Source organism: Artemia franciscana, chromosome 5 (assembly GCF_032884065.1).
Source record: "Artemia franciscana chromosome 5, ASM3288406v1, whole genome shotgun sequence".
NCBI lineage: Eukaryota > Metazoa > Arthropoda > Branchiopoda > Anostraca > Artemiidae > Artemia > Artemia franciscana.
This window is the reverse complement of record NC_088867.1, coordinates 12,997,648-13,011,989: the sequence shown is the minus strand read 5'-3', so window position 1 is coordinate 13,011,989 and position 14,342 is coordinate 12,997,648. Positions and strand designations below refer to the sequence as shown.

Here is a 14,342-nt window from a genome sequence, read left to right as displayed (position 1 = left end):
AGGTGGCCCACCCCACGGGGCTGGCACGGATACTACGGTCGCCCCTATCTGTAGCCGTCACAGGTAAAATGGTTACTCCAATCAGTAGCCAATCAGTAATTAGTCTCTTTTTGAATATAAATGTGCTTAATACGGAAGAGGAGTTTTTCCAAGTGTTTGGTTAAGTGAAACGGTTAAATAGCGGGATTAAAGGTTTTCCGTTAACAAAAAAAAAAAATTACAATAATTTTACATAGGAGAGGTGAGGGGTTGACTCTAGATGAAACAAAAATTCAAATAAGGGAACTACATATAAAGTTTCTTATCATTTTCCGCCTCCACCTATATAATATTATATCAATGTTCGTCTCCAACCTCCTCTTGTCTCTTCCTCAGAACTAAATTCTGTTTTTATGGGAAGGCTCAATGAGAACAGGGATGTTTTGGCCTTAAAATCTACCCTTCGAGGCAATAAACTGCAAAATAATCAGAGAACCTCATTTTAGAGGTTTAAAAAGAGTTCTAGTCCTTTTTTATTTGTCAAAAGTTATTGGGGGCATACCAGACACGGGGAGTGGTATTTCCCCCGGGGGGGGTATTTTAAGGGATGGGTGTTTTCTGGGAGGGAGGGTTTCAGAGAGAGAGAAACGCCTAAACCGAGTTGAAGATGGTTCCTTACTTTCCTAATGTCTGGATACGGTAAGAATGTCAAATTTCATTATCTATTTGGAATTTAAATGATCTAGGGAGGAAATTACTCCTTGGTGGTACATGAGGAAGAAATAAATAGTTTTTTTTGTCAAGCAATAGGACTTCTATGGGGATTAAGAGGTCGGAAAAGTTTTTGGGTAAGAGAATAAAACTACGACCTTATACTTTACAACCCGTACCGAGGATGCTGATCCCTGTTACATGGCCCTTCGTGACAAAAGCTTGTGGGTAAAGGTATGATACGTAAGGACCATATTCGGTTGTCTATTTATAACTTAATTTGAAGTTAAGGGTGTCCCTTTTTTATAATCTTTGTGCTGGTGTGTTTTTGTGTTTAACATTGTTCAGGTTTTTAATATTAATGAACATCCTGTCCATATATTAATTACTGTTTTCCTGTCGTTATTTAGTAAACTATAAGTAAAAATTATATTAAATGCCATAAATTCCATCACATTTAACCCAGTAGAACTTTCAACAAACTAAAATTTTTCAGCACTCCACTCATGAGATAAATAATTATGTATACAGAATTTGACTTGCTATGACAAACTAGAAATTAAGTTTATGGTAAAGCTGTATACCGGCTTTTTGTTTGAGGGAAGGGGGGTAGTATTGTCGTGGAGAAAGTTTCAAATTGTTGTACAAAATGCATCAAAAATATGTTTATATATTCGTAGCCTCGGCTATTCATAACCTTTTTAGACCAGAGAAATGCTTTTGACTCGGTAAACAGGAGGTTGTTAATTGAAAGCCTGTTAGAAATAGGCTTGTCGTCTTGTCATAATTAATAGGCAATTTATAATTTATAATAATATGAAAAAAACTTCGTTTTCTTAAAGAGTTAAAGAGGCTGCGTCCCAAAGTCGAACCTTAAAACGTACAGGAATTAGAAGAGGCAGTTGGGGGGCTGCCGCCCCCCAAACCCCCAGCTTTTATTGACTCTTTTGTACAGGTTTTTTTTTTGTGGGGGGACTTCATTGTTACTAATTACTAGTTTCGGCGCAATGGTTCTCCTGTCCTCTTGTGTTTAACATTTTTCGAAGTTATTCCATTATTCATTCATTTCAATGTTTTGTTAATTAAAAGAGGGCCTTTCCCAAGCCAAGAGCGGGGGGTTAGCAAAAAAACAAAAAACCTGTACAAAAGAGTCTTTAAAAGCTGGGGGTTTGGGGGGCGGCAGCCCCCCAACTGCCTCTTCTAATTCCTGTACGTTTTAAGGTTCGACTTTGGGACGCAGCCTCTTTAACTCTTTAAGAAAACGAAGTTATTTTCATATTATTTCTGTACGTTTTTCTACAATCCATGGTGGATGTAATTTAATAATTCCTGTACTCCTCGTACAGGAATTAGGAGAGGAAATCCCCCCCCCCCGCTTTTAAATCATTGTATAAAATAGAAAAAAAAATAGATAGAATGACCGAAATGTTTCTTTTGCTCATAAGAAGCTAATATTCTGTTATCTCTCAAATGATAAGCTGTCCAGGTGTTATCAAAATTTTTTTTGATGTTGTGAAAAAAAACCGCCCGTAAGGGACTTGAACCCTTGACCCGAGGATTAAAAGTCTCACGCTCTACCAACCGAGCTAATAACTTGCATGTGTGTAAATATAACTTCTCAATAAATTTTAAAAATTTCAAATTAACATGGGCTCTTATGGAGAGAAATCTGTTAATTAATAGCTAATGCGTGGTTTCTGGAAAACAGGGAAGGAGTTATCGGATCGAAATGAAATTTCGCGGATAAGCTCCTGGGCCGTAGGGGACCTTAACTTGTGAATTTCAGCCCGATCGGACAACGTTAAAAGGGGGGGGGTTGGAGGGTCGAAACTTTCGGGGGGTTAAGATTTTCCTACGAAACTTTCCAGGAAAATTACTCGGAGAATTCCGCATCGAATGAGTCTTCGTACACCCAGATCCGATGTCGGATGTGACCTGTAGGCGTCTAGGAAAAAAAAGTAAATGAATTTTAAGTGGCTATGCGTGGTTTCTGGAAAACAGGGAAGGAGTTATCGGATCAAGCTGAAATTTCGCGGATAATATCCTGGGCCCTAGGGGACCTTAACTTGTGAATTTCAGCCCTATCGAACAACGTTAAAGGGGGGCTGGGGTTGACGGGTCGAAACTTTCGGCCAGATTTTCCCCATGAAGGAAAAGTTGGAGGGGGATGAAATTTTGCAGGTTTCTTAGTTGGAGCTCGGGCTACGAAATGCATCCCTCCCCATCCCTCTGCGACCACTGGAACCGAAGATCGCTTAACATTGTCGTGTGTCGCCTCTTTATAGAGGCACGAGTGTGTCTCCTTGATAGGCAATTTAGGCCTAAATTGCCTATTTAATAGCAGCTATGTGTCGGAGGGTGAAGTTTGTTGTAAAGGTGATGAGGAAATTTTCAAGACTGGTTACGTCTCATTTGGGTGTGAAACAAGGATGTACTTCATCTTTAAAGCTTTTCTCCTTGTTTGTTAATGATTTAAACAGTTGTATGAAAAATAATGGAGCCATATTTGTATCTTTGGATTGGTTCCGGCTATCATGTATGTTATTTGCGGATGATATAGTAGTAGTGGCGGATAATAGGGAGAATCTTCAGGAGCAATTAGATTTAATAAAAGATTACTTAGAAAAGAAGGATTTGGAGTTAAATGCAAAGAAGTCAGTAGTACTAGTATTTAGGAGCAAAAAAGAGCTTGATTCTGAGGTTGTATTTAATTTTGGAAGAGTGATGCTGGAGGTTAAAGAAGAGTTTGTTTATCTGGGTGTTAAGTTTAGTGCACTAAAGGGGATGTCTAGGCATGTGGAAGATTGTAATTTAAGGGGTAAAAGGTTAACAAATATGCTGTTGAGAAGAAGTTTAGGTCAGCTAGCTGACATGAGGATTCAGAAAAGGGTGTTCCAGACAAAAGTAGTTACTAGTCTACATTGGGCATCAGAGGTTTGGGGTTTCGCTAAAGCCGTTAAGTTAGAAGTAGTTCAGCTAAGATATTCTAAGAGAATGTTAGGCTTGAAGGATTCATTTACTTCAGTGGTATTGAAAGGAGATTTGGGGCTCTTTACTTTAAGGAGTGGTAGATTGGTTAAAATGGTGAAATATTGGGAGAAATTAATTAGACTACCTAGAGTTCGGCTTCTTAAGTCAGCATATTTGGAGAGTTTGAAGGAGGGTAGACGGGATTCCTGGGCAAATCAGGTCAAGAAAATACTGGACATTTTGGGCCTTTCGGAGATGTGGAATGAAGGTAAAGGACCAGTGGATGGAAGCGTTTCAGTATGGAAGGAAGTTCAGCGAATCCTAAACGACCAAGAAATCCAAGAGTGGCAAACTCAAAAGGACCAATTGGTGTCTTTGAGGTTTTATCCCCAATAAAACCTCAAAGAGGTTACTTTTTTAACAGTTGCAGGAAATTTTTGGTCGGGGGGAGAGAAAGGGCAATGGTCATTTTTATCCCTGGAAAGATAAATACTCATTTTAAAAGACATAATTCACAAAGTTGCACGTAAACCAGGCCTCTCATTGGAAACTAACAATTTTCTTCAATTCATTAGTAAAAAATCTTAAGATATATGATTTATACATGAGTAGGCTACTTGGTACTTCTATTGTCACATATGCAGAATTTTGACATACATGCAGATGCATATTTTACGTTTTCAAATTAATTACATTTTTGTTTCTGTACTCTTTGAATATTTCGTTTAAGATACATACTTTTTTGTGATCTCAATTCCAGTTTTCAAATTCCAATATTTAAGGAGATATGCTAAAGAATGGCAGCGCTGATGCAAGCTATTAATTATGGTTTTAAATTTTATAAATTGAATGTTAGTTTTTATTCCTTTACTTGAGTACTAATAAGATTTTTATATACCAAAAAGCCCTACCAGGGGAGGATGAGGGTGTTAATTGTTCCAGCTGGAAGATTATATTTCAAAATAGGCTAAATATACAATTGTGTAATTCTTTTGTTGTTTCAGCGTTTTCTTCAAATGTTGAATCTCGCTTCACAATTACCAGAAAGTTTTTTTTAGCCTCTAAACTTTTCTTGAGGCGTTTTCTCTTCTAGATAGCTATATTACTGATGGATACCCAAGGGGCGTTTGACAGTGAGAGCACTGTTAAAGATTGGGCAACAATTTTTTCATTGAGTGCAATGATAAGCTCCATCCAAGTGCTTAATCTGTTGCATAATATACAGGAAGATAACCTCCAAAATCTTCAAGTAAGTTTAGTTCTTACATATTTTATTTGTTTTTACTACATAAATCCATACATATGTGCATTGACTTGTAAATTCAAGCATTAACTATTAATAGGCTACTATTGATATTTTTGGTATTGATTAAATTAATATATATATATATGTATATATATATATATATATATATATATATATATATATATATATATATATATATATATTTATATATATATATATATATATATATATATATATATATATATATATATATATATATATATATATATATATATACGTATGTATATATTTATTTCCCATCAAAAGGAACAGATGGAGTATAAGATAAAAAAGCAAAAAACACACTAGAAAAGAATACACAAACAAAAGAAAAATAAAGAACTAATGGATATCTAACTACAAAACCTATTGCCTCAAAATAATTGCCCAATGATGAGTAACAATATTAGAGTTACATATGGTCATCTGGGCTATTATCTCTTCATTAGGGTCGATAATCCCATTCCGACTTGTCACAACACGGTTACTTGTCCATGGTGGAAGTCGTAAGAGGTACTTCGCATATTTATAATATGTAGACCTCAATTCAATCTTATCTTCCTTTTGGAATATCCTCCAAAAGAGACTTAAATACAGATAATGGGATAGTGCCATTGCATTATACAGATGGGCAAAAATTCGCCGATCGAACTGACGCTCATAAACTACAACACGGCTATATGTTAAAGAGATCCGTTTCTGCAAAAGATGACGCGTTTCCCCCAATTAACTATGTGTTCGGTAAGCCGAACAGCAGCACCACCCAGCCTAGCATCAACAGCAGACCCTTGCTTAGCATTAAACAACAACACATCTGATTTCTTTTCATTAAACTGAAGGCCTATTTTTCCATATTCTACTTGAAACTGGATAACATTCGCCTCTAAATCGCGAAGGAGGCAGCTCAGATTTAGGTCATCGCCTGCATAGCTTATTAACGATAGATCAATCCCTCTCAGAATGTATGTTAGATTTAACTTAGATTGCGGTTTAACGATGATGTTATTAAATGCGGTAGGTGATGTCAATGCCCCATGCCTTACACCTTTTTTAACGGGAAGCACCAGGTTATTTGCCAGGTTTAGTGTTGTCGGTAGCTAGCCTAGCTTTTAAATTTTGATACATATCATATACAAGGTTTAACATACTTGGGCCAAAACCTGCTAGGCCCATATCTAAAATAATGGGCTATTACAAATACATGCCAAAGCTGATGCTGGACTTCTAATTGGATCACGTTCGTTAATTAATTTGGTCAGAGTTGAGCTGTTTTCACTGTTAAGATTGTCTTCACTCAATGTCATTGTGTTACTATAAAAAAGACGAAGATGGGAATCAAATCCCTTTTCAATTCCTTCTTCTTCTTGTTCCACTTGCCTTTGCTTTCTAAAGAAAGTAAGGAGCTCTGCCATAAATTGCTTTTATTAGCGTGTTATAATCAATTAAAATTGATATAAATCACATTTTTAATAATATTACGAACACACATCAAAAATGAGAACTGGATAAATCTGGTTCTTAAGGAACTAATTAAGCAATCAAAATTTCGGTTATCTTACATAACTGAGCCTACAGATGCTCTTCTTCTGAGTTAGCAACTTCCAGATATGTAGCAGTCCAGCTGTCCCGGTTCTGGGACCACATGTACATGTGCTCTTCCACCTGATGGGGAAATGTACTAAGCGGTTAAAAAGTAGACATGCTATTCTTTCCCTTAGTCTTCAATAGGATATTTTTCTTCAAGCTATTAAGAAGAAAAGTTACTATTTAGAAATTATGTTACTCGCTTCAATTCAAAAACATTACAGAGTATATAAATAAGCAGTGAGAGCGCACCGAACAAGCACAAATTAAGTAGGGGACTCAGCTTTTACTAAGGCTATCAGCAATGAGCAGCTGCAGAGGAAATTAGCCTAATTTAAACAAGCTTTCAGGATAGGGATGATGAGTTTAAATTTTAAATTCGAAAATTAGAAAAAAATGAAATATTTTCCACTTACGAACAGGTGATCGGATCTTAATGCAATTTGATTTTTGGAAGTATATCGTGTCTCAGAGCTCTTATTTTAAATCCTGACCGGATCTGGTGACATTACGGGGGGGGACCCTAAAATCTTGTACAACCCTTAGAGTGGAGGTATCGGGATTAAACTTGATGGTAAAAATAAGTACAAGTCCTAGATACGTAATTGACATAACCGTAACGGACAATAATATAACCGTAACGGAGCCTGAAATTTTGGTAAATGTTTAAAGTGGAGGGATCGAGATGAAACGCGGTGGAAAAAGTAATCACATGTCCTAGACACGTGATTGAAATAGCCGGAACGGATCCGCTCTATTTGGGAGATTTGGGAGTGGATTAATTCTGAAAAACTAAAAAAAAATGTGGTATTTTTAACTTACGAAGAAGTAATAGGATTTTAATGAAATTTGATGTTTGGAAGGATATCGTGTCTCAGAGCTCTTATTTTAAATTTCGACCGAATCCGGTGAAATTGGGGGGAGGCCTAAAATCATGGAAAACGCTTAGAGCGGAGGGATTGGGATGAAACTTGATGGGAAAAATAAGCACAAGTCCTAAATACGTGATTGACATAACCGTTAGGGATCTGCTCTCTTTGGGGGAGTGGGGGAAGGGTTAATTAAAAAAAAATTAGAAAAAGTGAGGTATTTTTAACTTACTAAGGAGAGATCGGATCTTAATGAAATTTCATATTTAGAAGGACTTCGTAACTCAGATCTTTTATTTTAAATTCCGACAGGACCCAGTCTCATTGGGGAGGGGAACCGGAAATCTTAAAAACGTTTAAAACGGAGAGATCAGGATGACACTTGGTGGGAAGAATAAGCACAAGTCGAAGATACGTGACTGAAATAATCGGACCAGATCCGTTCTCTTTGGTGGAGTTAGGGGGGAGGGAGTAATTCGGAATAATTAGAAAAATTATTTATTTGTAACATGCGAACGGGTGATCAGATCGTAATGAAATTTGATATTTAGAAGGATCTTGTGCATTAGAACTCTCATTCTGAATCCCAACCAGATCCGGTGACATTGTGGGAGTTCGAGGGGGAAACCAGAATTCTTGGAAAACGCGATGACTGAGGTATCTTACGAATGGGTGATCGGATATATATATATATATATATATATATATATATATATATATATATATATATATATATATATATATATATATATATATATATATATATATATATATATATAATTAGAACGGATCCGTTCTCTTTGGGGGAGCTGGGGGTTGTTAATTTGGAAAAATTAAAAAAATTGAGGTATTTTTAACTTAAGAACAGGTGGCCAAATCTTAATTAAATTTGATATTTAGACGGAACATATGTCTCAGAGTTCTTATTTCAAATCCCGACCAGATCTGTTGACATTGGGGGGAGTTGGACGGGGAAACTAAAAATCTTGGAAAACTCTTATATATGTCTTAAATTCGTGATTGACATAACCGGAGGGGATATGCTCTCTTTGGAGGAGATAGGGGGTTGGGTTCAGTGCTTTGGCGATTTTAGTGCTTCTGGACATGCTAGGACGATGAAAATTGGTCGGCGTGTCAGGGAGCTGCACAAATTGTGAGCTGAAGAGGAGGGGCTGAAAGGAGAGGAAAAATTAGAAAAATTGAGGTATTTTTAACTTACGAGTGGGTGATCAGATCTTTAAAAATTTTGATATTTAGAAGGATCTTGTGACTCAGAGCTCTTATTTTAAATCCCGACCGGCATTAAGCCTCTGATTTTCCTTTTAAAGCGATCTGTTGATTCTTGGAATTTTGCTAGAGCTCATTCATACCATATGAGCTCTTAGCTCTTGGCTCTTCTGACCTCGTCACAAGTGCCATATGAGCTCTTAGCTCTTGTTTATATATGTTGAACTCGATAAAGACCGTAGTGCCATATGGTGGACTAAACGCGTAATTTGGGTGATAGTTTTGAAATGAAAAGGGGGTGGTTACATGAACATCATAGAGAGCTAGCAATGGAATGATTTCTAAGATAATTTTTATATTAAGTTGCTCTTTTTAAATTTGACTTGATAAACATTCATAAAGTGCCATATGACACCGAAAAGCACACTTTAGTTTTTTTTTCATAGAAAAAAATAATACATGAAAAAAAAGGGTATTGTCTGAAGAAAAATATTAGTGGGCAAATTCCCCCCTACCTCTTTGAAAACTCTCCTTCATGAAGAAATCTTCCGGGAAATTTTCTTCACATTTAAAATGGTGTCAGTATTTTTAATTTAAAGGAAAAAAATGTGTAAATTGTTAACTTACTCTATCGGCATAGTTTAATTAAGAATATCCAAAAAATTCTGAACAATTATTAGTAGCATTAGGGTACTACTACTACTACTAATAACTCACCGCAGTACCAAGTCCCCAGAGGTCAACACAGCTACACACGCTCCTCCTCCAATCCAATCTATCAGCCTAATCTAAAGCTCTTCTAGCAACACAATCGAACGTCTCATAATCTATTAAACTGAGGACCAAAGGTGTTCAACAACTAAAACACTTCTCAATTATTAACCTAATAGTGAACATTTGGTTGACACATCCTCTACCTTTTTTTTGGGATAGAAATCTTATATAAATTTCAACTTGCCAAGAATGCTAATCAGATTGGAAAATTTGACACCCTAAGTTCGAAAATTACCTTCCCCTTTGTATATTTGTTAAAGACGATATCTAGAGAAATTTCCCAATATTTTTGTGTTTATAGGGGTACGGGGGGTATACATGTCCGGAAGAGGTTTGGGTGAATAATTTTCTTTTTATGTCTGAATTCTCTTCACAAGTAAAGCTCGATTTCCTAGTGCTGCGTGTCAAAACTGATAACAATAAATAAAGAGCATAGGCTGGTACCAGTTAAATTTGATAAAAATAAGGTATAAGGTATTTAAATTACAAATAAGAAAATTTTGAGCTATATTGCAGTTTTGATCTAAATTTTGGAAATAAAAAATCAAAACTATTAAATTATTCCTGGAACTCACCCCCACCTGCTAACTTTTATGACTAAACTACAACCAATTTGACCATTCTAGCTACAGTGCGAAAATTATTATAAAAAAGCACTTATTTAAGTCTTATTTTCTTTTTCGATGATTTATTTTCAATGTTTTTCAATTAAATTATTTCTTGATTTCAGTCATTTCTTGTTTTTCAGTGATTCCATTTCTTTTTTATTAGCGGATGTAGATGACGCATTCATATCCATTATAGAAAATTTTAAAACATGAAAATCATATTTTGAACTGATATATTTTAGGAAATAAAATGCTCTCAGCTGTGAGGCGAAAAAATTTGTCCTGAGCAACCGCGAAGAAACAGCAAGTGTAGGATATTTTCGCAGTTTCATCATCAACTAGGCTCGCCTTCTTATTTGATAATAAGGCTTCGAACACAGTTGTAACCTAAAACAAGCAACAGTTTTGAAGCGAATTGATATTTTTCCTAATTATTTGTGGAGGGAGGGCAACTGCCTCCTTGCCCTCCTCAGACGACGCCACTAATCACACGTCCTCTATTTTCAACCAGCTTTGCTTAAATCCAGAAACCAGTTCTGGTAGATTCTATATTAGTGAAGATTTTGTGAGCTCTTTCCTTGAAAGATCCGAATGGCTTCTGATCCCCAAGATGTATATTATCCCATTATTTATTGATTCCCAACAATTTTTGTTGAGATACCAACTTCTTATGGCGGATATCCGATCAGGTACCGAAACATATTCTGGGATATATCATGACGACAAGAATTTAGGGACTCTTCCCCCACACGAATCAGACTTGCCCAATTAGGACACTTACATTTACTTCCTTTGAATTTTTGTCAAAGGTGGATAACCAATTCTGCTTGATGATTAATGATAAAAATTTTAAATGGCTTTCCTCTTGCCTTCCCTACAAAGATCTGGTTGGATCATAAACTTTGATAAACATAGTTAGTTTAATAGCTCTCACATGTCACGGGGCTTTTTCAATATTTGACAATCTTTTCTGTTAAATGTCACACTAGACAATTAACAATTAGGGACCCTATCCCCTCAAATCAGTTCTGTTGTGTGCGAACTCCTAAAATGTGAACATTGAAACTAGCAGTTATTTTTTGCAAAGTTTGCTCAAAATTCTGCCAGTTGTTTTTTGCAGATCTTGTTATTACAAAATTTATGAAGCCTCAGATGGGCTCTGGATCTCGGAAAGAAATAAATCGAGCACAAAGTTCGATTTATATCAGACTCTCTTTGGTTGAAGTTGTCAGTATCCCATCAATTTTAGATTCAGAGTTCTTCCCCCTTGCCGCACTGGATGGACTGCAAAGAGATACCTGAAATACCCACCTTGGTAATTCAATTGCCTTCTCAATAAGTTGAATTGAGATCCAAGAGCCCCTTATCTTCGAGATTTTTTCATTACAGTAACCTATGTTTCCCTTCTTCCACAGAATGGAGCTTGGCAGCTTGGATAAGATTATAAACTCTAATAAGTTTAGTAAAGACTCTTCATCAAGGTAAATCTCCCTTCAGCATGCAATTTTTCTTTAATTTATTAAAGTACTTTATTAACTTATTATTATATTTCTTTACTTAGTTTATTTCTATATTTTATTACTTTATATACATTATTTATTACTTTATTTATTTTATTTTATTAATTTATAATCTTACTTTATTACCTTACTTTATTACTTTATTTTTCTAGTTGTTCATTGATTACGGCAAACTTGCTCTAAAAGACACTGAATGCAAGCCTTTCCAGAAACTTTTATTTCTTGTAAGGGACTGGAGTTATTCTTACGATGCCCCTTATGGAATTCATGGAGGACAGCAAATTATTGACCAAACGCTTCAAGTGTCTGAAAAACAGCATCCAGAGCTTCAGGCTCTTCGTAAGCATATAAAGGCCTGTTTCACAAGCATCAAGTGCTTTCTGATGCCCCATCCTGGACTGAAGGTGGCAACTGACCCTCAATTTACTGGAAAACTCACAGGTAGACTAATTTAATTTAGTTTTAACTCTCTAATGTCTAAATTAGCCGTAAAATTTTAGGAGTTTCTAAAGGACTTTTTAAATATATGATTAAAATATAAATGAAAATAGCAAACGAAGAGCCACTGTGCTGCTATTTTTTAAAGTGTTAGATCCAGGACTGTTGGAAGGGTGTACAGGTGATTACTGAAGCTCTATTTTGTTTCACAGATGAAGTGTATAGCGAAAACTGCACCCAAGCTAAGAGGTGGGAGGCACTCCATAGTGAAGCTAAACTGCACCTTTGCCGAAAGCTCCATCTACGTTGCCTCGGGCAACGTGAAGTGTTGCGGCAACCTTTGTCCGGCTTCGCCGACTAAAGTGTTGTGAGAGCAACACTTTGGTTTTGTTTCTTCACTATCGATCAGTAATCACATGATCAAAGGCTATTCGTCAGCGTTAAAATAACAACAACAAAATGGTATCGAAAGAAGGGACTAAAATGACTTTTCAGCCAGTTGAACTTAATCTTTTTCAATCGTAGACATCGTGATATACTAAAATGTCATATACTTTGATATACATGTACATGTCATGTCATATACTTTGATCAGCTAATCAAGAGCTGTCGATTTCCGTCGAAAGAAAAAATTCTATCTGTCTTAGTTCAAAAATTGATTTTTTTTTTGCCATAGGCCAACTTTCTAACGTCACCACTTAGAAATGACAAAGGATAAACTCCAATTTCTTTAGCAATGAGAAAACTTTTAAAGTTTATTAGGCACATCTGATACCATTTCTCTTCCGCAATCCCAAGTCCGAAAAACCGAATGATAAACTCAGCTGAAACCTTAACAGAAATGGGTAGAAACAACAGATGGCAGCACTTTCAGACCTGTGGGAGAATGCCACATTTTTGCCTCTGTAAATTTTTCTATTTATCATTCAAAGAATATATATTGGCTGTTGGGCTGGGTAACTGTTGCATATATTTAACACTTATAGATTTTAATCCATCTTCAATTTGAAAGTGGTGCCTGTCTGCTCTCTTGCTAGAACGGAGCTTTCCATTCGAAAGCAGAAACATGGTTTGATGAAACGAAAGCTTGGCTGCACAACTTCAGATACTCTTCTCTGACATAAGCTATATAACTTCACTTCACTTCGCACACTATAAGCTCTGGCTCGTGGACAAGCAAAAACCATCCTTTTTGGTCCCAGGCAAGAGTTCTGTGGAGCTTTCCAAAATGTAATGTCATATTCATCAATCTGGCTTGAGGTCCATACTTTCCGTAAAAACCGCCAGGTTAAACCCTTACCAGTTTCCAGGAAATCGGCGGCATAGGAAAAAAAACCGGGACAAAACCAAAGAGTTGCTTTCGCAACCCAATAAGAAACATAGCTTTCAAAAAAGTAAATGGAAATTGCAAATGTAGAGTCTCTGTGTTGTTCTATTTTATAGCTATCCAAGATCTAAGACCGTGGGGAGGAGAGAGGGTGAAGGCAGCTTCTGGAAGTTTATTCTGGTGGAAATATAAAGTGTATAAGTGAAAACTGCACTCAAGATAAAAAGTTGCATCCTCTTTTTAATGAAGTTTAACTTTGGCTTAGCTTAAAGCCGAATAAAAAATAATTTTTTGATAATTACCAAGGTTTTCTACCTATTTTTTTCAAAAAATTTGAATTGAAAATCTTACTATTCCAAGTTTTGCTGACACCGTTATTTTTAAAATGAAGCAAATGCGGGAAATGTAAAGCATCATTCTATAGCTGTATAATCTAGATGCGTGGCTACCCAGATTTCTTTTCGCTATGCAGCTTAGTATATATGTAACTGTAAAAATAAAACTGATTGGAAAAAAGGAAGGGAGGCACCTCAATGTAGAGTTTAATTTTACTTTTGCTAAAAGCTTATTATAGCCTTATAAAAGGTTAAAATAGCTTATAAAATCTTAATATAGCCTTAAGAATATGTTTTTCTATTAAAATGATTTTTCTATTTCAAATTTTACTGATACTCCTGCGTTGCAAAGGAAATACTCATTGTGGTACTCTTTCATTCTATCGCCGTAGATCTGGAAAAGTGGAGCTCTTCTATGTACCCAAGGTCATTTCTTAGGCCACTTTTGGGAAATTAATAAATTCTGAAAAGACTCGTTATGCTTACGTGTGGGCCACAAGAAAAATTCTATTGCTTATTTATTTATTTTTTAACCCTGTCTACGAAAATTGAAAAAGATGGAGCAAAAAATAAAAAAATCTAAAGAAAAGAAAACAATAGTACGAAACAGATATTGAGAAAATCAACAGAAATCAAATAAGAACACCAAATAATAAAGGACAAAACAAGAATAAGAACAAAATCAGAAAAAGAACAATCAAGCACAAAATAAGAA

The 14,342-nt window shown here is 35.8% G+C and overlaps 1 protein-coding gene across 1 annotated transcript in view; it reads left to right on the top strand.

Moving 5' to 3' along the window:
- Window positions 1–14,342, top strand: part of LOC136026992 (atlastin-like) — a 54,144-nt gene that overhangs the window by 33,043 nt on the left and 6,759 nt on the right. The window contains exons 4-5 of the mRNA XM_065703875.1: window positions 4,754–4,909; window positions 11,680–11,968. Of these exons, the coding sequence (XP_065559947.1) occupies window positions 4,754–4,909; window positions 11,680–11,968 (445 nt within the window). The remainder of the gene's footprint in view (window positions 1–4,753; window positions 4,910–11,679; window positions 11,969–14,342) is intronic.